The following is a 24,129-nucleotide window of genomic DNA, read 5'->3' on the forward strand; positions in this document are numbered from 1 at the left end:
CCGGCCGATTACGGTAGCGGGGGGGTCTCCTACCTCGGCCGGTGCGGAGATCCCTGGAGACACCACGGTGGTCCTTGCTGGATTACACGTCAGTGGTGTTCGCAGCAGGGAGCGGAGTCCGGAGGATTTCCTGCATCCATCAGTGTGGGCGCAGGTAAGTATTCCCATTGGTGGTGCAGCGGTGCGGCATGGCTGCGGGTGCCGGGCTCCGATGTGTGGGCGAGCTCCGGAGCGCTGCCGATCCGTCCCCGGCGTCCTGCACCGCTCTCAGCGTGTGCTGGAGCGTTTCCGGGTGCGGTGACGTGGGGGGGCGGAGTCTGGTAGCCGCTTCCGGGTCGCCGGGCGTCTGCGCATGCGCGGGCGTTCCAAGATGGCGGCGCCCATCGCATCTGAGCGCCGGTTCATCATTCAGCCCTCTGCCCTCCTGGCTGTGTCCAGGAACCAATAGGGATAGCGCTGGCCTATCTGCTGACCGGATCCAAGGGGGATATAAGCAGGTCACAATTTCAGAACCATGCTTTTGGTCGTAATCCGTCATGGAGAGTGGTGGTGAGCAGCAGCAGCTGTCAGACGAGATGCGTCAGAAGCCCAAAAAGGATAGAGGCGACCAACCTAGTCGGAAAAGCTCATCCGAACAGGGATCCAGAGCTTCGTCTAGGAAAGAACTCCCTCGGATTCCGGTATTTGACTTGGGCGCACGGGTAAGTGATCTATGTGAAAGTTCACTCTGTGACGCGGGGCCCTTATGCTTTATCTTTCCAGGGGAAGAAAAGTACGGAAAAATCCAAGCATAAGGAGTGTGCCCTCTGTGGAGTCCCCTTACCCGACTCCTGTACTAAAAAGTTATGTGCCCCCTGTATACAACAGACGGTGAGGTCTACAGGAGTGGTTGGGTGGAAGTGACCTTAGGTCAGATAGTAGTTATCACCTATATTGTCCTCCCCCAGGTAGCAGAAGAGTCCGTGAGTACGGCAAATTTAAAAGAAATGATCCGGCTGGAAGTAAGGGAGTCATTACGATCCCTATCCCAAGCGGAAGGCCCGAAGCATAGGACCCCTGTGGACTCTAATTCATCAGAAGAGGAAAGAGAAGAAAATATTTATCTCTCTAGTCCTTTCTCCTCTTCATCAGATGAAGAGTCTGGACGATTTTGTCTACCCTTAGATAAGATTGACAAGGTAGTCAAATCAGTTAGGGGCACGATGGGTATAGAGGAACCCAAATCACAGCCCTCCAAACAAGAGTTAATGTTTAGTGGGTTAGATCGTAAGAGACATAGGTCTTTTCCGGTAAATGAGAAGATCAAAGAATTGATACTCCGTGAATGGAAAAAACCTGAAAAAAAGGGGGCCTTACCGCCAGCTTTAAAACGAAGGTATCCCTTTGATGATCCGGTGGTGGAGACATGGGATAAAGCTCCGAGGTTGGACGCGGCCGTAGCAAAGGCGTCAAAGAAAGCCTCATTACCCTTTGAGGATATGGGGTCCCTCAAAGATCCCCTAGACAGAAAGGCGGATATCTTTCTTAAAGGTACCTGGGAGATGGCGGCTGGATCCCTCAGACCAGCAGTGGCCACAACATGCACAGCCAGATCATTAATGGTCTGGCTAGATCAATTAGAGTCTCAGCTGAAGGATGGCGCATCCAGAGATTCTATTTTGAAAGCGCTTCCGACAATTCAGAATGCTGCAGCCTTCCTATCGGATGCTTCTGTGGACTCTGTCAGAATGGCGGCCAGAGCAGCAGGTCTATCTAACGCGGCTCGCAGGGCCCTATGGTTAAAGTGCTGGTCAGGGGACATCCAGTCCAGAACTAAGCTCTGCGCCATTCCGTGCGAGGGACAGTATCTCTTCGGTCCAATGCTGGACGAGTTACTGGAAAAGGCAAGCGATGATAAAAAGAAGTTCCCAAGTCTGTACTCGGCATCCTACCGCCGACCCTTCAGTCGAAGAAGATTTGGTCGTGGGAAGAAACGCGGGTCCTCTCCCACTAGAGAGAGTTTCAGATGGGAAGACAGATGCGGTAGAGGTACGGGATATATGTTTCGCCGTTCCTCAAAGGATCAGAAAAAACCAGACCAATGACTAGCAATCCCTGTGGGGGGCAGACTGTCAGCATTCTCCTCAGCATGGCTTGACATAACGAACAGTAGATGGGTCAGAGGCATTGTTACTGAAGGTCTTAAGCTGGACTTCAATCATTGGCCTCGGGATAAATTCAAATTAACCCCTTATCGTTCCTCCCCCCTGGAGCAAGCAGCCCTAGAGGCTGAAGTCATGAACTTATGCGCCAAGAATGTATTGGTGGAAATTCCAGATTCAGAAAAAGGAAGGGGATTTTATTCTCCGCTTTTTCTGATCAAAAAGCCAGATGGATCGTTTAGAACGATCATTAATCTAAAGCGTCTTAATGAATTCCTGGTTAATGAATCCTTCAAAATGGAAACGGTTAATTCAGCAATAAAGATATTGTTTAAACACTGTTTTATGGTAGTTGTAGATCTTAAAGATGCATACTATCATGTTCCAATACATGAAGATTTCCAAAAATTCCTGAGAGTAGCGGTGTCAATGGAGGGTAGCATTCACCATTTCCAGTTCAGAGCGCTCCCCTTTGGCTTATCAGCAGCTCCTAGAGTGTTCACAAAGCTAGTGGCTGAGGTTATGGCGCACTTGCGAGAGTCCGACATCCTGATCATTCCCTACTTGGATGACTTCCTTATAGTAGGGAGCTCAGCAGACCATTGCCTGTCCCAGCTAGAATCAGCCACATCCAGAGCGTCTGGGGTGGATCATAAATGAGAAATCCCGTTTACAGGCTCAAAAAATACAAAGATTCTTAGGACTATCATTAAACTCAGAAACACAACAATGTTGTCTTCCACTCGACAAATCTTTACATATTCAGCAACAGGTGTCTAAGGCAATTGACAAACCATCCATGACCCTTAGACAGGCTATGTCTCTATTGGGTTCCTTAACTTCCTGCATTCCCGCTGTCCGTTGGGCCCAATTCCACACCAGACCATTACAAGCTGAGGTGCTGGTTAATGGCAAAATCTTACAGGGGTCCCTGCAGAGTCAGGTTACTTTAGGTCCAAAAGCACTCACATCTCTTAAGTGGTGGCTAGTCAGTGAAAACTTATCGGCGGGGGTTCCCTGGATGTCTCAGGTGACACGTGTGGTAACTACTGATGCTAGCCCTGCGGGTTGGGGAGCACACATGGATGACATGATGGTTCAGGGTCTATGGCCCCCTTCCCTAATATCAGCCTCCTCCAACCAGAAAGAATTAATGGCAGTGGAGCTTTCAGTGAAAAAATTCCTCTCATATCTGCAGGGTCATCATGTCAAGATCCTATCGGACAACCGGGTGACGGTCGCGTACATAAATCATCAGGGTGGAACTCATTCCGAGTCACTGATGAGAGTGGCGGATCGTCTGTTCCAGACAGCAGAGAATCACTTTTTATCCCTATCCTCACTGCACATAAGAGGAAAGGAAAACGTCAAAGCGGACTTTCTAAGCCGCAACACCTTGAGACAAGGGGAGTGGTCCCTAAACAATTGCGTGTTCAATCAGATTGTCCACAAATGGGGACATCCAGATGTAGATCTATTTGCTACCAGGGACAACCGGAAGACAACAAAATTCTGTTCCCTAAATCCCAGGGAAAATCCTCTAGCCGTAGACGCTTTCCTGATCAATTGGGATTTTCAGCTGGCATACGCATTTCCTCCACTAGGCCTATTACCCTTGGTAGTCAGGAAGATAAGGGAAGATCGAGCCAGGGTTATATTGATTGCCCCATTCTGGCCCAGAAGGGCCTGGTTCACTTGGCTCAGGATCATGTCAGTGGAGGATCCCTGGGTACTTCCGGAGATTCCGGATTTGCTCTACCAGGGGCCGATCAGTCATCCGCAAGTAAAGAACCTTCATTTAACGGCATGGACTTTGAAAGGGCGTTACTGAAAAACAAAGGGTTCTCCCCGAGTTTGATTGAAACCCTTATGAAAAGTAGGAAGCAGATAACCACAACAATCTACGCTAGAACCTGGCGAAAGTTTCTGGCCTCTTCTGATTTCAATTTAGAAGAAGGAATACCTGTAAAACAAATTTTAGAATTCCTGCAAAAAGGCTTAGAACTAGGTCTATCCACTAGTACTCTAAAGGTACAGGTCTCGGCCCTAGGGGCTCTATTCTCCTGTAACATTGCCAATAATTACTGGATCTCAAGGTTCATTAAGGCATCCAGTAGATCTAGACCCATTCAGAAAGATAGATCTATGCCTTGGGATCTCAACTTAGTCCTATCAGCATTGACTAAAGAGCCATTTGAACCTTTGCAAACAGCTTCAATTAAGGCGCTATCCCTTAAGACAGCATTTCTGGTAGCAATTACATCTGCCCGTAGAGTAGGAGACATACAAGCTCTCTCCAGGGTATCCCCTTATACAGAGTTTCTACCAGACAGAGTAATCCTCAGACCGGACCCAGCCTATTTACCAAAAGTATCATCACGGTTTCACAGGTCACAAGAGATAATCTTACCATCCTTCCTCCCTAATCCTGCTAACCCTAAGGAAGAACTACTCCATACATTAGACGTTAGGAGATGCCTGCTAGAATACATCTCTGTTACCGACACATGGAAGAAAGATGATGCATTATTTTTATCTTTCCAAAATCCTAGAAAGGGACTTAGGGTATCAAAATACACATTAGCAAAGTGGATTAGGGAGGCTATCTCTTTGGCTTATACTGCAGGTGGGGGTCCGGCTCCGCAGAATCTGAGGGCGCATTCCACCAGGGCCATGGCTACATCCTGGGCGGAAAAATCTGGAGTATCAATCGACCAGATATGTAAGGCGGCCACATGGTCATCCCCGTCCACCTTCTTTAAGCACTATAGGTTGGATTTGGGGGCTTCCTCTGATCTCACTTTTGGGTTAAGGGTGCTACAGGCCATAGTCCCTCCCTAAGGTACCTTACATCTCTGTAATTCTCTCTGTCATGCTGTCATGGGAGTCCGAGTAAAGCATTAAGCTACTTACTGGTAGCGGCGTTTCTCAGAGGCCCATGACAGCACCCTTAGTTCCCTCCCTATTCACTGGGGGTTGCACTTCCTATAGATGTATATATCTCACTCAGGATACCAGTTCCAAATATATAGCTGGAAATTTGTATATAATCTGTATATAATTGTATGTAGTGTATATTTTTTGTGCCACTAACCGCGGTAGTCCTCTCAAGACTCTGAAATACAACTGAGGCAAGGGAGAGGTACCGCCCTTTTGTATCTGTAGGTTTCCTGTTCCTAATGGGCGGATCCCCTCTCTCTGTCATGCTGTCATGGGCCTCCGAGAAACGCCGCTACCAGTAAGTAGCTTAATGCTTTCTCTGGAGTAAAACTTCGGATCACAGATAGGTGTGATTTTTTTTTTTTTTTTTTTTTTTTTTTAACCTGCATGCCCATATATACGTTTAGGAAGGTTGATCTTATTGACACATTCCATATGAAATACTTTTTGGTTCTATCCTTTGTCCCAGCTTTTTTTTTTTTCACCAGTAATGGGTGTTGGGAGGAAAGTGTACTGGGGTGTTTGTAATGTTCTCTTTAACTTGCTATATTTCTTTTTTTCTTGTTCATTTTTACCAAATGCAAAAAAAAAAAAAGTATTAAAGCAGCCCTCTGATAAATGACTACACATTTGTAATTTATGGTCGTATTACTTGGTGCCTCCCTGGTGGTGTGTTTGAACCATGCCTCCCTGCCTTTTCTGTGCCCTGGATGGGTGGTTTAGGCTATGTGCACACGTTGCAGATTTGACTGTGGAATTTTCTGTGCAGATTCTTAATTTCTTGGCACAAAACATAGGTCAGACTCTGCACCTTTTTTTGGTATGTGCACACGTTGCAGATTTCTGTGCAGATTTCTTCCTTTTTTACCCCTGCAGATTTCTATTATGGAATGGGTGCAGAAACGCAGCAGTTCTGCACAAAGAATTGACATGGTCCTTTTTGCAGTTCTGCAGGAAATCTGCAACGTGTGCACATACCCTTAGACTTACCATTGCTCCCAGTGCGGCCATCTTGGACACTGTAGGTCCTAGTGGAGAAGACCAGGTAGGGTGTGTATACGTGAAAAATGTATAGTCACTTATCGTGTTAATGAAAAGGAGAACCTGTAAGGGTGCAGTTTTTCTACTTCTATTTTCTAGCTTGTGACTGCACATTAAGATCAGGCCCTTCTTTCTCAGAATTGGTGGGAGTTTGAGGTCGGACCTGCACTTATCCCACTGATCCGATGGCATGAGGAGTAACCCTTTACATTTCTGTAATAATTAGATTTTATAACAATATATGATGACTTCTGAATTGTATGTTTCTTTTCAGGTTAACTACCATGCAAGGAACTACCACTTGTCTCCATTTAGCATTGTGAATATTATGTATCATTTTACTAAGACTCAGGTACGTGTGAAAGCTTGTCAATTCTATTCTTATTTTTCATAGTTTTTTATTCTATTTTTAAAAACCATGTAAATTTTACCCACTTTGTAGTCAGCTTGCATTATTTCATACTTATCGTATGTCATGACTGTGGAGCTGTATTCTAAATTCTGCTTGTTAGGTCACGTTCACACGTTCAGTACGTGGTCAGTGTTTTACCTCCGTATTTGTAAGCCAAAATAAGGAGAGGAACAATCAGAAGAAAAGTATAACAGAAACACGTCGCCACTTGTGTATTTCTCACCCACTCCTGGTTTTGTCTTACAAATACGGAGGTAAATTCTGAGCGTGTGAATATGGCCTTACTTGGGAGTTCTCTCCTTAGACACATATCTATCCTAGCACAAGTCCTGCAATGCTGCCACACAGTTTTGGCCTTACATTGTGAAGCCATTCTTCTCACATTTCCACTTCGAATTCCCGCATTACATAGTGGCCACATAGCAACCAATCAGAGCTCGGCTTTTATCTTTCCAAAGCAGATTAAGAAATGAAATCTGAGCTCTAATTGGTTGCTGTGTGCAAAAGAGATCATCTAGCAGGAAGTCAAGATGGCGACCAGCGCTTTGCTGTCAGTGACAGTTCTGACAAATGGGGCCTAGATTACTTCATACACTTACTGATACAGTGGGAGACGTCTCTCGTTTGTCATTGCTGACAAATTGTTGCACAAATTGCGTAATTTCATTGTTATAAGTGCTTAAAGGGGTTTTCCCACCTCAGACTAAATGTCTGCAGTCACTCTCTGGTCGCAGACTTGTGAATCCGAACATCGCACACACTGAGGATTCTCCAGCGGCGGGCGCATGACTGCAAGTACATGATTTGCATGCATGCATCCGACTCTCAATGTAAGAGTACTGAGCGAGACCGGACACCGTCTAGTCAGTCAGAATGTGCACGAAATATGCAAATCACATACTTGCAGTCACATGACCTGAGAATCTATGCGTGCTGTGGGAGAATTCACAAGTCTGCAGTCACATAAGGTGACTGCAGAGTTGTAGGCTACGGCTGGACCACCACTTTACGCCAAATGTATCAGTGTTCTATTCCATTTTGTACTCTAGTTTCCTGTACATGCTCCAAAATAAAAAGGGGTGTGCATAACCTTTGGCGTGAAGTATGACATTTCTGATTGTATTTCTGCATAAACCTCGCATGTTCTTGACAGGTTGCGCAAATTTCTACATTCCCATTGAGATCTCGCTTTTTCTTTATTATTAGTAAGTGTACCAATTAAGATACATAGAAAGTTACGACTTTTGAAGAAGTTGACATTGATCTTGGGCTCATATCGAAAATTTAGAAGTGTACTACCATGCATAAAAAGTTGTGCTGGCATCACTTGTGCCAAATTTGTCATTCAGGGGGCTTTCACACTGCGTTTAGGCACCGGTTCAGTGGTCAAGTCTGGGCTAATGTCCGAACCCCTCACAAAATGGGTTTTGGACATGTGCTCCAATGGGGCTATAGACTCCAATGGTGCCGACAGAGAGAACGTGTGCTCTAAGGTGTATCATTTTACTACTACGTCTGACTATCCACCTCCAGTAGGTGCCGTTCAGTTTGTCGGCACCATTATAGTCTGTAGCTCCGGCGCATACACCTGAATCCCAATTTGCTGGGGTTCGGACACAAGCTTCAACAGGGCCAGTGAACGGGTGCCAGGACGCAATGTGAAATCACCCAAAGATGCAAATGAGTGCACTACAGACTTGGCAACAAATTAGGCTATTTTTCATAAATGTGGCCGATGACTTCATAAAAGTAAGGCTACTTTCACACTTCCGTCTTTTTTGCTCCGTCGCAATCCGTCGCTATGGGCAAAAAACGGATCCTGCAAATGTGCTTGCAGGATGCGTTTTTTTGCCCATAGACTTGTAGTAGCGACGGATGGGCACTCGTGCGATGGATCCATCGTGTTTTGGCGGACGTGACGCACAAAAAAATGTTCAATGTAACGTTTTTTTCTGCGATGTGTCTGCCATTTTCAACCGCGAATGTGCGGCCGAAGCTCCGCCCCTCCTCCCCGCTCATCACAATGGGCAGCGGATGCGTTGTAAAACTGCATCCGCTGCCCACGTTGTGCTAAATTTAGCACAACGTCCGTCGGGCCGACTGTTTGCGACGGCCCCGTACCGACGGAAGTGTGAAAGTAGCTTAACCTGAATGCAGCAGCAAGCTCAATGTATAAACGGAATGATGCGCATGAATGTTCATATTCTACATGGAAGTACACGGTCACTAGTGGAGCCATATATTCACTGATCATCTGCTTCCACACTAGTAGATATACGATCTGTTGTGCAAATTTAATTCACGATGTGATGTTATGCTTTGTTTTTTAGCAGTATCTTTATTAAAAACTTAAATGTTTTTTTATTTTTCACACTGGTCATGGAGGCTTTTTGTAGACTCTTCCTGTTTGCTGACATTTACATTTGCACTACTCACTCAGGCCCTCCCTATCTTTGAATTGAAGCATCTAGTGATCTTATGCAAAGGTGATTGTGAAGGGAGGAGGAGCAGGTCCGCTTTGACATCACTTACTGTCATTGGTAGATCCTGAGCACCACGTCCTCACATCAGCCTTGTATAGAGGTGTCACCCTTCATTGTATTCCTGCCTCTGCTGATCAGGTGCATACTGAAAATTCTTCCTGAAAGGGCAGGAGGTATGAATGTAAAAAGCCCCAGTAGACAGTGTGAAACTTATAAGATTATGATTTAAAAAAAAAAAAAAAAAATATCATGCTATGAAAATAAAATTTAAAAAATCATCTTCCGACTACACACCCTTCGACCTATTAGTCAACAAATATGCTGATTTATGTATCATCCAGAGAATGATATGATGGTCGCTCTATGTGACCAGTGATGGTACCTGGAGATATTGTCACCAGAACACTTGTCGTCCATAGAGAGAACCATCGCTCTTTGCACCTTGGGCTTTTTGGAGACCATTGTTATACATTGTTCTACCTAGACTTAACCCAAGGCCTGAAGACAATTTTCATGACTTCTTTTGTGCAATACCATCCGTTGTATATCCATAGACCCATATCACAAAAACTGCTCAGATTTGGTGTGGCCCCATTTCATAAATGTTCCCCCATTAGTACACATATGAATGACCTCTGGGACTTTTCTATCTGATTTTTTTTCCTACAGTATCTGACTTGCTCCGGCAGCGTTTATAATGTTTTTGTCTTGTCAATATGATTACCTCTGTTATTTTCTCCCATGTCCTTTGGTTGATTCGCAGGGTCCTAGAGCACTTTGGAAAGGAATGGGAAGCACTTTTATTGTTCAGGGTATAACCCTTGGAGCAGAAGGAATCATCAGTGAATGCACACCACTGCCTAGGTAATGGTTATACAGCTTTCAGTCCTTGTTCATAGAACTATTACTACCGGATAGTGAAAATCTTGCAGCACGAATGTGTGCGGGGTCAAAATATGGCAGCATTCAGTGCAGGCCCGGTAAGGTTAGGAGCCCACGGATTCTGTGTACCAGGCCTACAGTATACTGAATGCGTCAGGCTTTTTTCCTGAAGTATACCATAACATCGCAGTGGCACTCTGCTCACCAGGCAAAGGGTGGCTATATAGGAAAATGTAGCAGAATTTTCTTTATAGAGTGCCACTGCCAAAAACCTATACCATGCAATATACGTTTCTTTACAAGAAGTCCCTATGGTGGACGGATGCCTTGTCATCTATGCTGACTGTCTCCACCTTTGGGAGTATACCCAAATATGTGCCCGAAAGTGGACCCAAACGCAGTGTGCACCTAGCCGAACGCCTGCAGCACTGGCTAGCAATAAGAAGGACCCTTCCAATATCTTCTCTAAAATCGCATGTTTGGCTAATAATGCAAATAAAGTGATTCGTATGACTTTTTACCCAAGGGCCCGCTCAGACTGGCGAGTAGCCAGAGTATAATTCGGGCAAGTACGATGTAATGTTTCATCGGATATCGCTCTCTCCAATGTTATACTATGGAGCATTGCTGACTAGCGTTTATTTTCTCATGCCGAGTTGGCATGAGAAAAAAATTTGCATGCTGCGATTGGCAGTGTATATCTGACGGCACTCACTCATACACGTCTATGGGTGCGTGCAAAACATTGGACTACACTTGGATGTAAGTAGAATGGAAAAGATGGAGAAATTAAGTTCCCCATCTTCTCCGCACCCGCGATCCGATTCTCGTATGCAAGAGAATCTGGTCACAATGAACTGACACTCCGATCCTGCTCGCAGCAGTCATTTGTGTACAGCATCCAATTCTCTTGCATGAGGAAATCATCAGATGTTACTCATCAGTGAGAGCAAGCCCTAATGAATGTGAGAAATTCCTGCACATACCCAAGAGCGAAAATTGTTATTTTGACCTTTTTTTTTCCCACTTCTCAAGAGTTTTAGCGTTTAAGTAAAATCCGACGCAAACATTGACGCTGACATGGATTTTATTCAAGTAGTGAACTTGTACTAGATCTTTTCTTGTACATTCCAGAACCTGGTTTTGATGGAAAGTTTAGTGAACACCACATTTTGTCTTTAGCTGAGATAATAAAGGTGTAACACATAAGTTTGTTACAAGTGATGAGTGAGCAGAAGAGGAATTTAAAGTGGACCTGGCACCAGAGTTGTATGTGGCTAGTTTTCGCTCCTATGACCTGGTGACAGATTGCCTTTAAAGGGAACCTGTCACCTGAATTTGGCGGGACTGGTTTTGGGTCATATGGGTGGAGTTTTCGGGTGTTTGATTCACCCTTTCCTTACCCGCTGGCTGCATGCTGGCCGAAATATTGGATTGAAGTTCATTTTCTGTCCTCCATAGTAAACGCCTGCGCAAAGCAATCTTGCCTTGTGCAGGCGTGTACTATGGAGGACAGAGAATGAACTTCATTCCAATATTGCAGCCAGCATGCAGCCAGCGGGTAAGGAAAGGGTGAATCAAACACCCGAAAACTCCGCCCATATGACCCAAAACCAGTCCCGCCAAATTCAGGTGACAGAGTCCCTTTAAAGACCCCAAAAAGGCACTAATCCAAACATTTAATCTTTGTTGTCAAAATTCATTGAAACCATTTCTTAAGGTTATTGTATTTCTTCCATCACTCACTCGGGGGCATACATAAAATTCATGATGGGGTGCCACAGCAAAACATTTAAAGGGAATCGGTCACCTAATTTTGGCCCCATAAGCTGCGGTCACCGCCATCAGGGGCTTATCTACAGCATTCTGTAATGCTGTAGATAATCCCCCAATGTAACCTGAAAAATAAGAAAAACAAGTTAGATTATACTCACCCAGGGGTGGGGCAGTCCGGTCCGATGGGCGTCGCAGGTCTGGGTCCGGCGCCTCCCATCTTCATACGATGTCGTCATCCTCCTTGCTTCTGTTGTGGCTCCGGCGCAGGTGTACTGATTTGCCCTGTTGAGGGCAGCGTAAAGTACTGCAGTGCGCAGGCTCCGGGCCTCTCTGACCTTTCCCGGCGCCTACGCGCTGCAGTAGTGTGCTCTGCCCTCAACAGGGCAGAGAATTACGCCTGTGTAGGAGCCGCGACAGCAGGAAGGAAGAGGATGACATCGTATGAAGATGGGAGGTGCCGGACTGCGACGCCCATTGGACCGGACCGCCCCCCCCGCAGGTCAGTATAATCTAACCTCTCTTTCTTATCTTTCAGGTTACATCGGGGCTTATCTACAGCATTACAGAATACTGTAGATAAGCCCATGATGGCGGTGGCCGAAGCTTATAGGGCTAAATTTAGGTGACAGATTTCCTTTAATTAGGACCCCCTCGCTCTCACCCCACTTGCAGTAATTATGCCCATATTGAAGCCTATTAGTGTTCTCGCCCACAAAACTCCTTTCATGTCCATTATAAAGTTTTTAATGCTGTAAAAATTGCCCCAACAGACACACTATATTACCCCCACACCTTTCAGTACGAAGACCGCCACCCAGCATGAAGCCCCCACACCATCACTCATTGTGATACACCCCACACAGTATCATTGTCACCATAACTCTCCCACACATGGTATGATGGCCCCTAAGTATGATGCTCCCACAACCCCCCCCCCCCACCCCACACAGTATCATGGTCTACACAGCCCCCTGCACAGTACGATTGCCTTTCAGTATGATGTTCCAAGAGCCCCTCAGTATGATGCCCTCTACAGCTCGCACCCCAGTCAGTGTGATGGCCCCCAAATCCCAGCCCCCTTTTGGACTGGCTGAGGGATTCTTCATAATGTGAGGAAGTATGATGGCCCCCAATGTCAACCTCCCATCTGTAAAAGTCAGTGGACCTCCTCTCCACGCACAGCTATTAGAGGCAGATAATGGCTGAATACAACAGCTGTTATCTGTTGGGAAAGATGTGGTCTCAGCTTGGGAGCCTGCATGAAAGTCAGGTCTTAGGGTACCGTCACACAGTGAAATTTTGATCGCTACAACGGTACGATCCGTGACGCTCCAGCGTCGTAACAATATCGCTCCAGCGTCGTAGACTGCTGTCACACTTTGCAATGTACGACGCTGGAGCGATAATTTCATGACGTATGTGCGATGTAGAAGCCGTTGGTTACTATGCGCACATCGTATACGATATATGTTACACCATGCGATCATGCCGCCACAGCGGGACACTAGACGACGAAAGAAAGTTTCAAACGATCTGCTACGACGTACGATTCTCAGCGGGGTCCCTGATCGCAGGAGCGTGTCAGACATTGCGATATCGCTCGAACGTCACAGATATATCGCTCGAACGTCACGAATCGTGCCGTCGTAGCGATCAAAATTTCACTGTGTGACGGTACCCTTAGTTAGACTTGTAGATTTTAGTCACTATTTTGCATATGTATTTCTAATACCCGAAGCCAGGAGTGGGACCTATAGAGATGAAAAATAAAAGATTTGTTCATTTTTTTGTGGTTTGGCTCTTGTGAAGGGGCTTTATAGCACAACATTTTTGTTGGTCCAATGACCACGTTGTCATACTGAACCAATACAGGGGGGCCGAACTAAAAATTAAAGGGATATTACCTTTTGGGAAATGTATGACATTTTGAAAGTATCTACTATATAATTGTCTAAGGGTCACTTCCGTCTGTCCTTCTGTCTCTCTGTCACGGATATTCATTGGTCGCGGCCTCTGTCTGTCATGGAAATCCAAGTCGCTGATTGGTCGTGGCAAAACGCCCATGACCATTGCCACGACCAATCAGCGACGGCCATAGTCTGGCAGCGAAATGGCCGCTGCTTTACTGCCCTGCAGTCATCGCTGAGCGCTCAATAGTGCAGCATCAATAGTAAAAAGATCTAATGTTACAAATAATAATAAAAAAAAGTTATTCTTACCTTCCGACGTCGCTCGCTGTCCTCGGCAGTGCAAGCGGCAGGTTCCGGTGCCAAGGATGCTATGCGAGAAGGACCTGCCATGACATCACGGTCATGTGACCACGACGTCATCACAGGTCCTGCGCTCATACCAACCCTGGGACTGGAAGCTGCCGCGTGCACCACACACAGGCGCCAGGACTTCAAGGGGCCTTCGGAAGGTGAGTATGTGTTTATTTTTTATTTTAAGTCTTTTTTAACCATGCATATAGTGCCCACATTGCTATATACTACGTGGGTTGTGTTACATAATGCGTGGGCTGTGCAATATACTACGTGGCTCTGTTATATACTACGTGGCTGTGCAATATACTACGTAGCTATGTTATATACTACGTGGCTCTGCTATATACTACGTGGCGGACCAATATACTACATACCTGTGCAATACACTACGTGGCTGTTATATACTGTGTGGCGGTGTTATATACTACATAGCTCTGCTATATACTACGTACGCTGTTACATACTACGTACGCTGTTACATACTACGTACGCTGTTATATACTACGTAGCGCTGTTATATACTACGTAGCTATGTTATATACTACGTCACTATGCAATATAGTACGTAGCCTGTGCTATATACTACCTACATATTCTAGAATACCCGATATGTTAGAATCGGGCCACCATCTAGTATACCATAAATGTCTGATAAAAAAAATTCTATTTACTGGACTCTTGATTCCAAAATCAGCACTGGTACATTTGCACAACGTATTTATTTTACAAGGATTTAGAAATAGATTGTGCTCCTAAAGCCACACATTATTTACGTTATTTTGAGCATTTTGCAGTAAAACTAATAGGAAGCATTTTCAAAGTGTATTTGGAGCATTTTCAAAATGGATTTGCAGTAAATACACTTCTAAATCTTTGTAAAAAAACCTTTGAATAGGTCCTACACAGGAAGTGGTAATGCACGCTCAAGCCTCTCTACAATAGATCATGAGTCTTGTTGATTACTGCCTAATGATTCAGAACTCCCATAAACTACAGTGGAGCGAGCCGCAGACACTGCTACCTTTCTAATTCCCATACTACTTTCTGGAGCCAGATGAGTTAAGAGACCCCATTCTCCTGCGGCATCCAGAGATATTTGCACAGTGCACCATTAGTACTTGCAGGGCTGCCACTAGGAATTTCAGGGCCATATACTGGCAACGTTTTCGGGCCCCCTTCAGACTCTGCCGAGGCTCCACCTTAGCTCCGCCTTTACCCCTCGAACCTTTTACAGTCCCACTGCCCATTCTTGGAAAAACTCCACTTCTGCACCACATCCTCACCAGTCACACGTTTAATAGTTCCTATTGAACACCGTATCACATACATTGCCAGCAGCTTTTGTTTTGGCCAAAGATTTTTTTTTTTTTTTTTTTTTTTAAGTCGCCACCACAACAAGGTGGACTCTTCTGGCAGGGCCGTACTCTACTCTAACCTATTAAACATTTGTTAAAATATCCGATACTCTTTTTTTACGTATATTTTAATTTTATTTTTCTTCAAGGGAATGTGTCGCATACGTTTTTTAAAATGACCAATAATACCATATACAAGGGACAAATACTGCCAGACCAAGGCCGACCCACATATTACCATCTCATAGTGACTGAATACCCCATACAAGGCACAAATACCATGACCAGACCATGTATTACCACCACTTAGTGACCAAATACTAGCACATACAAGGAACAAATACCATCACACCATGACCAGATCACAGGTTACCACCACATAGTGAAAGAATAATACCACATACAGGGGACAAATACTGTCACACCACGACCATATCAGCTATTACCACCATATAGTGACCGAATACTAAAATACAGATCATTAATAAAAGCACAATACTAATATTACCATAAGTGCCATTATACACAGGAGCTCTGTACAGAATATACAGTGTATAGTGCAAGTGTACAGGTAACACACTGGCTCATCAGTGACATTATACACAAGAGCTCTGTACATACTACATAGTGTCAGTGTACAGGTAATACAGTGATCACCAGTGACATTATACACAGGAGCTGAATGTATACTACATGGTGTCAGTGTACAGGTAGCACACTAACTCACCAGTGACATTATACACAAGAGCCCTGTACATAGTATATAGTGTCATTGTACAGGTGAAACACTGACTCACCAGTGACATTATACAAAGGAGCTCTGTATATAGTGGCAGTGTAAGTTTACAGATAGTACATTGACTCACCAGTGAAGAGTGTAGTTGAAGATATTCATCTTCGCTTTTCTTCTTCATCCAGTTCAGACCGGCATCACTTGTTCCAGCCAGGACTCATCTCTGCATAAAATAAGTTCTCTAGCGCACATTCCTCAATTTTCGCCAACGTATACACTACACCAGATGAAAAAAAAAAAAAGCTACAATGTCGCACTGCATAGTAACAGTACCTCCCACCCCACCCCCCTGCTGAACAAAGTATCCTCAAAAATAAAATACATCACAGAAGTAATATTCCTTAATTAGCCTCTACAGTAATGTCCTACATCCTGGCACTTTCCTGTAAAAATGTCCCCCATCCTGCCCCCATATGTGTCCTCTCATCCTGCCCCCATATGTGTCCTCTCGTCCTGCCCCTCCATATGTTGCCCCATATTGCGAATTTGGGTTAAAAAAAAAATATATATATTCTCCTTACCTGGCCAGGGTCCAGCGGCATCTTCTTCCTCAACCATTTGAGATCAGCTGCCGGCCACTGATGGCTGTTGGCTCCTACTGCTGTGTAGGAAGCGGTCCTGCAAGGCAATAGCATGCAGTTGAATGTGTATCCGAGGACGCATGTTCAGTTATTAGTCAACCGCCTAATGCTGCCCCTGAGGCCCCATACGTCAGTAAGGGCAGTAACGCCCCGATGGCAGTCCTGAGTACTTGCCAGTCCCTGCTCCTCAGCTGCTGCCACTAATCTTGTGTGTGTGGCTGCCCACGTATAGTTAACCTGTCAGTCAAACATGCTTCTGTCCATATGGGTTGGAAGCCACAAGTAGTGGCTTCTTGTGCCACATGATGCCTCGGTGCCCCAGGTGCACGCCCGTGGTTATAGAATCCAGAAATAAATGATAGCAAGTAATGTCAGCCTACTGTGTGTGTCTCATTGATTATAACAACTCAAATTTACTTTTTTCATTAGTTTTATTATTATTTTTTTAATTTTATGTGGTTAGTCAAATAACAAAAACACAGCAAAAAATAAATATATTTACATGAAAAAGCCTAATAAAATAACTTGCTGAATGTATTTTTCTCATTGAACAGACAAGTTACTGTAGATGCCAATTCTCTATATACCGTAGTTTTGTAAATGTTATCTATAAGTCTTTTTTGTGGTAAGTTCTACAAAGTCATTGCTTATTGCTGATTCCCTAGAACATGACAATGAAATGATGTGATATAGTGCAAAGCTGTGGTGCTTGGTACTTTCTTTTTTTAGTTCAAAACAAAATCCCTTTTTTTCTTTTTTCATATTTTTGTCAATGGATATACACTACAATTCTGAGAAAATGGTTTTACTTTATATTATTTCAGGGAACTTACACATAAATGGAGTCCCAGGCAAATAGGAGGACATATTCTCCTTAAAGGGTAAGTCTTTCTAGATTTCCTGTGCAGTTCAGTATTTTTTTTTTTGGTTAATGTGGTTTTTTGTTTTTGTTTTTTTTTTTTTGCTTTTATAGTAACATACTCAATGCTTATATTTTGCAGTTTAGTCTATGTAATTGCAACTCCCTTCTATTCAGCAAGCCTGATTGAAACTGTACAGGTAAGCACGCTAGATAGCCAAAGATCTAAATGTAAAATTGCTCTCTAAAAATTTTAGAACCCCTTGTCTTCTTCTGCTGTTTTTTTTTTTTTTTTTTTTTAACTCAAATAGATTTTAATTAAGTATAAAATCACAATAAACATTTTACAGGGATTTTGAAAAGATCCACCTGCAATATATCCCAACATCACCAACCCCCCCATCCTTCTCCCCACAGCTCATGCTCTTCCCTCAGCATATCGTATACCGGCATAAACTTTATTATGTGATAACTCCTACTGTCCCCTTATAAACAAACATCCCAACTACCCCAATTCCAGCCAAGGCGTCCACAGTCTATCATAAGACTGTGCACACGTTCAGGAATTTTCGTGGGTTTTTTTTTAGCTATAAAACCGCGAAAAAAGCATACATTAAGCATCCTATTAGAATGCATTCTGCATTTTTTGTGCACATGCTGCGTTTTTTTCCGCGGTGGAATCGCATTCCGGAAAAAAATGCAGCATGTTCATTCTTTCTGCGAAATCGCGGGGATTCCACACACATAGGAAAGCATTGATCCGCTTACTTTCCGCATGTGGCTATTCCCACCATGCGGGAAGTAAGCTGATCATGTGCGGTTGGTACTCAGGGTGGAGGAGAGGAGACTCTCCTCCAGGCCCTGGGAACCATATAATTGTTAAAATAAATAAATAAAATAATCGTGATATTCTCACCTTCCAGCGGCCCTGGCAGTCTTCCCGCTGCTCGCGATGCTCGCTTCCCCAAGAATGCTTTGCGGCAAAGACCTCTGATGACGTGTGGTCTCACGAGACCGCTACGTCATCTGGGGTCATTGCTGCTAGCCATTACTGGGAAAGCGAGCATCGCGAGGAGCGGGAAGACTGGGACGCCGAAAGGTGAGAATATCACGATTTTTTATTATTTTTAAAATTAGATCTTTGTACTATTGATGCTGCATAGGCAGCATCAATGGTAAAAAGTTGGTCACACTTGTCAAACACTGTATGACAAGTGTGACCAACCTGTCAATCTGTTTTCCAAGCTATGCTACAGATCGCTTGGAAAACGCTATTATTCTGCAAGCTAATTACGCTTGTAAAACGCTAGTATTCTGCAAGCTAATTACGCTATAGAGATCCATATCCCCAAATATTTGAATTTATCAGCCACTTTGTCTGTCTCCCTCCGTGACATCTCCTACCTCATACCCTACGTCGTCTACCTTAAACAGAGTTGATTTATTCCAATTTATCCTCAACCCCGACAATGCTCCAAATCTTTCGATAAGCCAAATAGCATTTCCCAATGAGATATGTGGATCGCTCAAGAACAGCAGTATTTCTCGGTCTCCCATGACAGCATTACGGAGAGAGGGGATCCGCCCTTCAGGGACAGGAAACCTACAGATAAAAGGGCGGTACCTCTCCCTCGCATCAGTTGGTTTCCTGTCCCTGAACAGGGAACCTCTTTTCGGTGGTACCTGTTAGGAAGACCGATGGACCGGGAGGTCGAGTTCCAGCAGCGAGGAGGCTCCTGCCGCGGCTTGTCCGGCTCCCGAAGCCGCCACCGCTGGAACCGAGGGGTTCTTCAGGGTGGGCGGAGGGAGAACGCCGCCGATTCCGACGTGAAGAAGGGGCGCTGGATCACCCAGAGCTCCTGTGCCGATAAGCGCACGCTCCGGGTGTACTAAGATGGCCGCCGCTCCGGAAATGCGGCAGGACTTCCGGGTCATCGCCGCGCGCATGCGCGGTAGCTTCTTTTCTCCCTGGAGGACGTGACGCAGGACCGGAAGTGTGGGGAACGCCGGAGGTGGCGCCAAATACAAATGGGGAGATGGTGCGCACATAGTTGTCGCACCATCTCCCTGTAAATCATGGAAGACAGCGATCCACAGGAGCTGCAGCCAAGGCAGCAGCACCATAAGAAGACAGACCCTAAGAGCGCCAGGAGTGGGTCTAGCAGTCGTTCTACACAGCGCAGCAGGTCTGCTGCGAAGCCTAATTCACCTCCTTGGGAACATTCCATTCCAAACCCAGGGCCCCCTCCAGAACCGGTACCTGCCTGCACGTCAGAATGGTGAGTGATCTTCGTGAATGTGTATATTATAATGGGGCTCCCTCTTCTCCCTTAATAGGGAAAGAAGAAGTTGGAGAAAAGAAAAAACAAATCCTGCCCCATCTGTGACAAAGCTTTACCAGTAGCCTGGGACAAAAAGCTTTGCAAATCATGTATCCAGCGTGTGCTATGTGAGGAGACTCCCGACTTTGCATCCGAGCTAAAAAATATCATTAGATCTGAGGTTCAGAATGCTGTATCTTCCTCCAAAAAAGGAAAAGATAAAGTAAAGGAAACAGTACAATCCCACTCTGTCCGATCCTTATCTGAAGACGCAGATTTGGACGATTCTGACTCCTCCCTATCCTCCTCCGAGGAAGATTCAGGCCGACATTGTTTTCCACTCGAGGAAGTGGATACCTTAGTGAGAGCCGTTAGGGCTACTATGGGGGTGGAGGAGCCTAAACCTGACAAAACGGCCCAAGATGTAATGTTTGGTGGCTTGGGACAAAAAAAAAACGGAAAACCTTTCCTCTAAATCCCAATGTCCAATCCCTAATTATAAAAGAATGGGAGAAACCAGATAGGAGAAACTCTTCGGTGCCCTCGCTTAAAAGGAAGTATCCCTTCGAAGATGACGCATCCACTTCCTGGGATAAGGCACCAAAGTTGGATGTAGCGGTGGCAAAAGCCTCGAAAAAATTTGCGCTCCCGTTCGAAGACATGGGTACCCTCAGAGACCCTTTAGATAAGAAGAAAGCAGACACATTTCTTAAAGGGGCATGGGAATCGGCTGGGGGTAGCTTGAGGCCTACTGTTGCGGCTACCTGCACCTCCAGATCTCTGATGGTGTGGATTGATCAATTAGAGAGTCAAATTAGAGACGGGCTACCCAGGAATAAATTACTGGATTCTATCGCTGCAATTAGAGCAGCAGCAGCATTCCTGGCGGACTCCTCAGCAGACTCCGTACAGTTAACATCTAAGGCCGCTGCTCTCCAACGCAGCCAGAAGAACCTTATGGCTCAAAAGCTGGCCTGGAGATCTCCAGACAAAGCTAAAGCTATGTTCTATTCCGTGTGAAGGAAACTTTCTGTTTGGAGAGACCCTGGATGACCTCCTCCAAAAAGCAGGAGACAAAAAGAAGGGGTTTCCAAATTTGGGCCCAGCCCCATTCAGGCAGTCCTTTCGGAATCGGAGATTTTTCCGCCGTAGACCCCCCAGGGAGCAGAATAAATGGGAAGAAGGCAGGAGAAGGGATAGAGGTTACCTCTTTGGCAATACCTCCCGAGACAAAAAACCCTCCAAATGACATTTTGCCTACGGTGGGGGGAAGACTCACATCATTCCTTCCCGCCTGGAAGAAAATATCCAACAACACCTGGATTCTAAACATCATACAGTACGGACTAAAAATAGATTTTATTTCTTTTCCTCCCCGGAAGTACATAGAAACAAAAATAAGATCCTCGGTGGCAGAACAAGCAGCTTTAGAGAAAGAAATTATTCCCTACTGCAAAAATCTGTGATTCAAGAAATCCCCCCTCAGGAAGTAGGAGAAGGTTTTTTTCTTCCCTCTTTTCTTAGTACCAAAACCCGATGGGTCCTTTCGGACCATTATAAATCTAAAAAACCTGAACAAATACGTAAAAAAATCACAAATTCAAAATGGAAACAATAAAGTCCACCATAAAAATCCTGTTTCCGAATTGCTACATGGTCGTGATAGACCTAACCGATGCATATTATCATGTGCCCATCCACAATCAATCTCAAAAATTCCTAAGATTGGCAGTTCCCATAAAAGGACAATTAAGATTTTTCCAGTACAGAGCTCTTCCGTTCGGAATCTCTATAGCCCCCCGAATATTCACAAAAATAATAGCAGAAATGATGGCCCACATAAGGGAACAAAATATATTAATAGTCCCTTACCTAGACGACTTTCTCATCGTAAGCAACTCGGCCCAAAGTTGCAAAGAACAGAGGGACCGGGTAATGACTATTTTGACGGACTTGGGGTGGCTCATAAACTTAAAAAAATCAAAGTTGGAACCCTGTCAAGTACAGGAGTTCCTAGGTCTGACAATAGACTCCCGAGTCCAAGAATGCCGACTTCCAAACCCCAAAAAAGACAACATATTAGCCATGATAGAGCAAACTTTTCACCATCCTTCCATGACTCTAAGGAGAGCAATGTCGCTACTAGGCTCTCTGTCCTCATGCCTACCAGCGATACCCTTCGCACAATTCCACACGAGAACTTCAGTGGCACGTACTAGAATGGCAGTCAATACTAAAGGACAACTTGGAAAGTCGAATCACCCTGAATTCCTCAGTTATTCATTCCCTTCGTTGGTGGGGGGAAAGCCAAAACTTATCAAAGGGAGTTCCTTGGGTGACAAAAATATCCTGGGTAATAACAACCAATGCGAGTCCCACAGGGTGGGGGGCTCACATGGCGGACAGAGTTGCTCAGGGAACCTGGTTAGTTCAGGAACTATCAACATCCTCAAACCAAAAAGAACTTTGGGCAGTGCTTCAGGCTCTTCTTTCTTTTCTGACCTATATTCAGGGACATCATGTCCGAATCTTTTCGGACAACAAAGTGACTGTAGCGTATATAAACCACCAGGGAGGAACAAGGTCTCGGGCACTCATGAGTTCTTCAGCCAAAATTTTCAACCTAGCGGAAGAAAATCTACTATCCCTCTCTGCGCTACACATTCAGGGTTCAAACAACGAGAGAGCAGATTACCTGAGTCGGTCTCAGTTAAAACAAGGCGAGTGGTCCCTAAACCAATCCATCTACGATCAGATCACAAAAATGTGGGGAGCACCAACAATAGATCTATTCGCCAATTACAAAAACAAAAAGGTGAGCAAATTCTGCTCACTGAACCCGGGAGGGAATCCACAGGCTCTAGATGCCTTTATGATTCCATGGACTCAAAAATTGACTTATGCCTTTCCTCCAACTATTCTGATCCCGGCAGTCATTCGGAAAGTCAGAGAGGATAAAACGAAAATGATCCTTATAGCCCCGTTCTGGCCAAAAAGGACGTGGTTCTCCTGGCTGAGGATGCTATCGGTCTCGGACCCATGGGTCCTACCGAATATACCAGACCTTCTACATCAAGGGCCGATCTTCCATCCACAGGAATCGAACCTTCATTTGACAGCCTGGTTTTTGAACGGGGACTATTAAAACGAAGGGGTTTCTCAGACAACTTAGTCACCATGTTGTTAAAAAGTAGGAAACCCATCACTACTAGAATATACGGAAAAACATGGAAAAAATTTCTGTCCGTCTCCAAAGTAAAAGTCCAGGATGGGCCCTCAATTCCTAAAATACTTGAGTTCCTACAAAAAGGTCTGGAACAGGGGTTGGCGGTTAGTACTCTTAAGGTACAAATAGCAGCTCTATAATCATAATATTGCGGCCAACCCATGGATAATCAGATTTATTAAGGCAGTAACGAGATCAAAGCCCTAAGTTTCTCAAAAAGTGCCCTCATGGGACTTAAATTTAGTCCTCTCGGCGTTAACGGGTCCTCCATTCGAACCCATAGAGACGATTCCAATTAAAACATTATCACTTAAAACTATTCTTTTAGTTGCGTTAACATCTGCACGCAGAATAAGTGACATTCAAGCCTTATCCTCCAATCCACCCTTCACTAAAATATCAGATGATAGTCACTCTTAGACCTGACCCGGCCTATTTGCCAAAAGTGGCATCAAAATTCCATAGGTCACAAGAAGTATCCCTGCCATCCTTTTGTCCAAACCCAAAAAATGAGAAAGAGCAGAACTTCCATAATCTAGACGTCAGAAGATGCCTAATCCAATACTTAGATTCCACCAGAGAGTATAGGAAGGAAGGCTCTCTGTTTGTCTGTTTCCAGGGTCCCAGAAAAGGATTTCGGGCATCCAAGGGTACTTTGGCGAGGTGGATAAAGGAGGCGATAGGCTTGGCATATTCATCCTCGGGGAATGAGATCCCAGATGGTATAAGAGCACATTCCACAAGAGCGGTAGCTACCTCATGGGCTGAGAGGTCAGAGGTATCGATAGAGCAAATCTGTAAAGCGGCCACCTGGTCATCACCATCAACCTTTTTTAGGCACTATAGATTAAATCTAGCCTCTGTGTCTGACTTAACCTTCGGACGAAGGGTTCTCGAGGCGGTGGTCCCTCCCTAAGCTTAGTCTCTGCAATTCTCTCCGTAGTGCTGTCATGGGAGACCGAGAAAGTCGTAGTTACTCACCGATAACGGTGTTTCTCGGAGCCCATGACAGCACTCGCTTATTCCCTCCCATCACGAGTGCGGTGAGCACCTTT

The 24,129-nt window shown here is 45.0% G+C and overlaps 1 protein-coding gene across 3 annotated transcripts in view; it reads left to right on the forward strand.

Annotated features, from left to right (window-relative positions):
* Positions 1-24,129, forward strand: part of SLC25A46 (solute carrier family 25 member 46) — a 53,679-nt gene that overhangs the window by 20,333 nt on the left and 9,217 nt on the right. For all 3 annotated transcript variants that reach the window (XM_069752679.1, XM_069752662.1, XM_069752672.1), the window contains exons 4-7: positions 6,397-6,474; positions 9,781-9,881; positions 17,493-17,549; positions 17,670-17,727. In XM_069752679.1, the coding sequence (XP_069608780.1) occupies positions 6,397-6,474; positions 9,781-9,881; positions 17,493-17,549; positions 17,670-17,727 (294 nt within the window). The remainder of the gene's footprint in view (positions 1-6,396; positions 6,475-9,780; positions 9,882-17,492; positions 17,550-17,669; positions 17,728-24,129) is intronic.

Source organism: Ranitomeya imitator, chromosome 1, assembly GCF_032444005.1.
Source record: "Ranitomeya imitator isolate aRanImi1 chromosome 1, aRanImi1.pri, whole genome shotgun sequence".
NCBI classification, from domain to species: domain Eukaryota; kingdom Metazoa; phylum Chordata; class Amphibia; order Anura; family Dendrobatidae; genus Ranitomeya; species Ranitomeya imitator.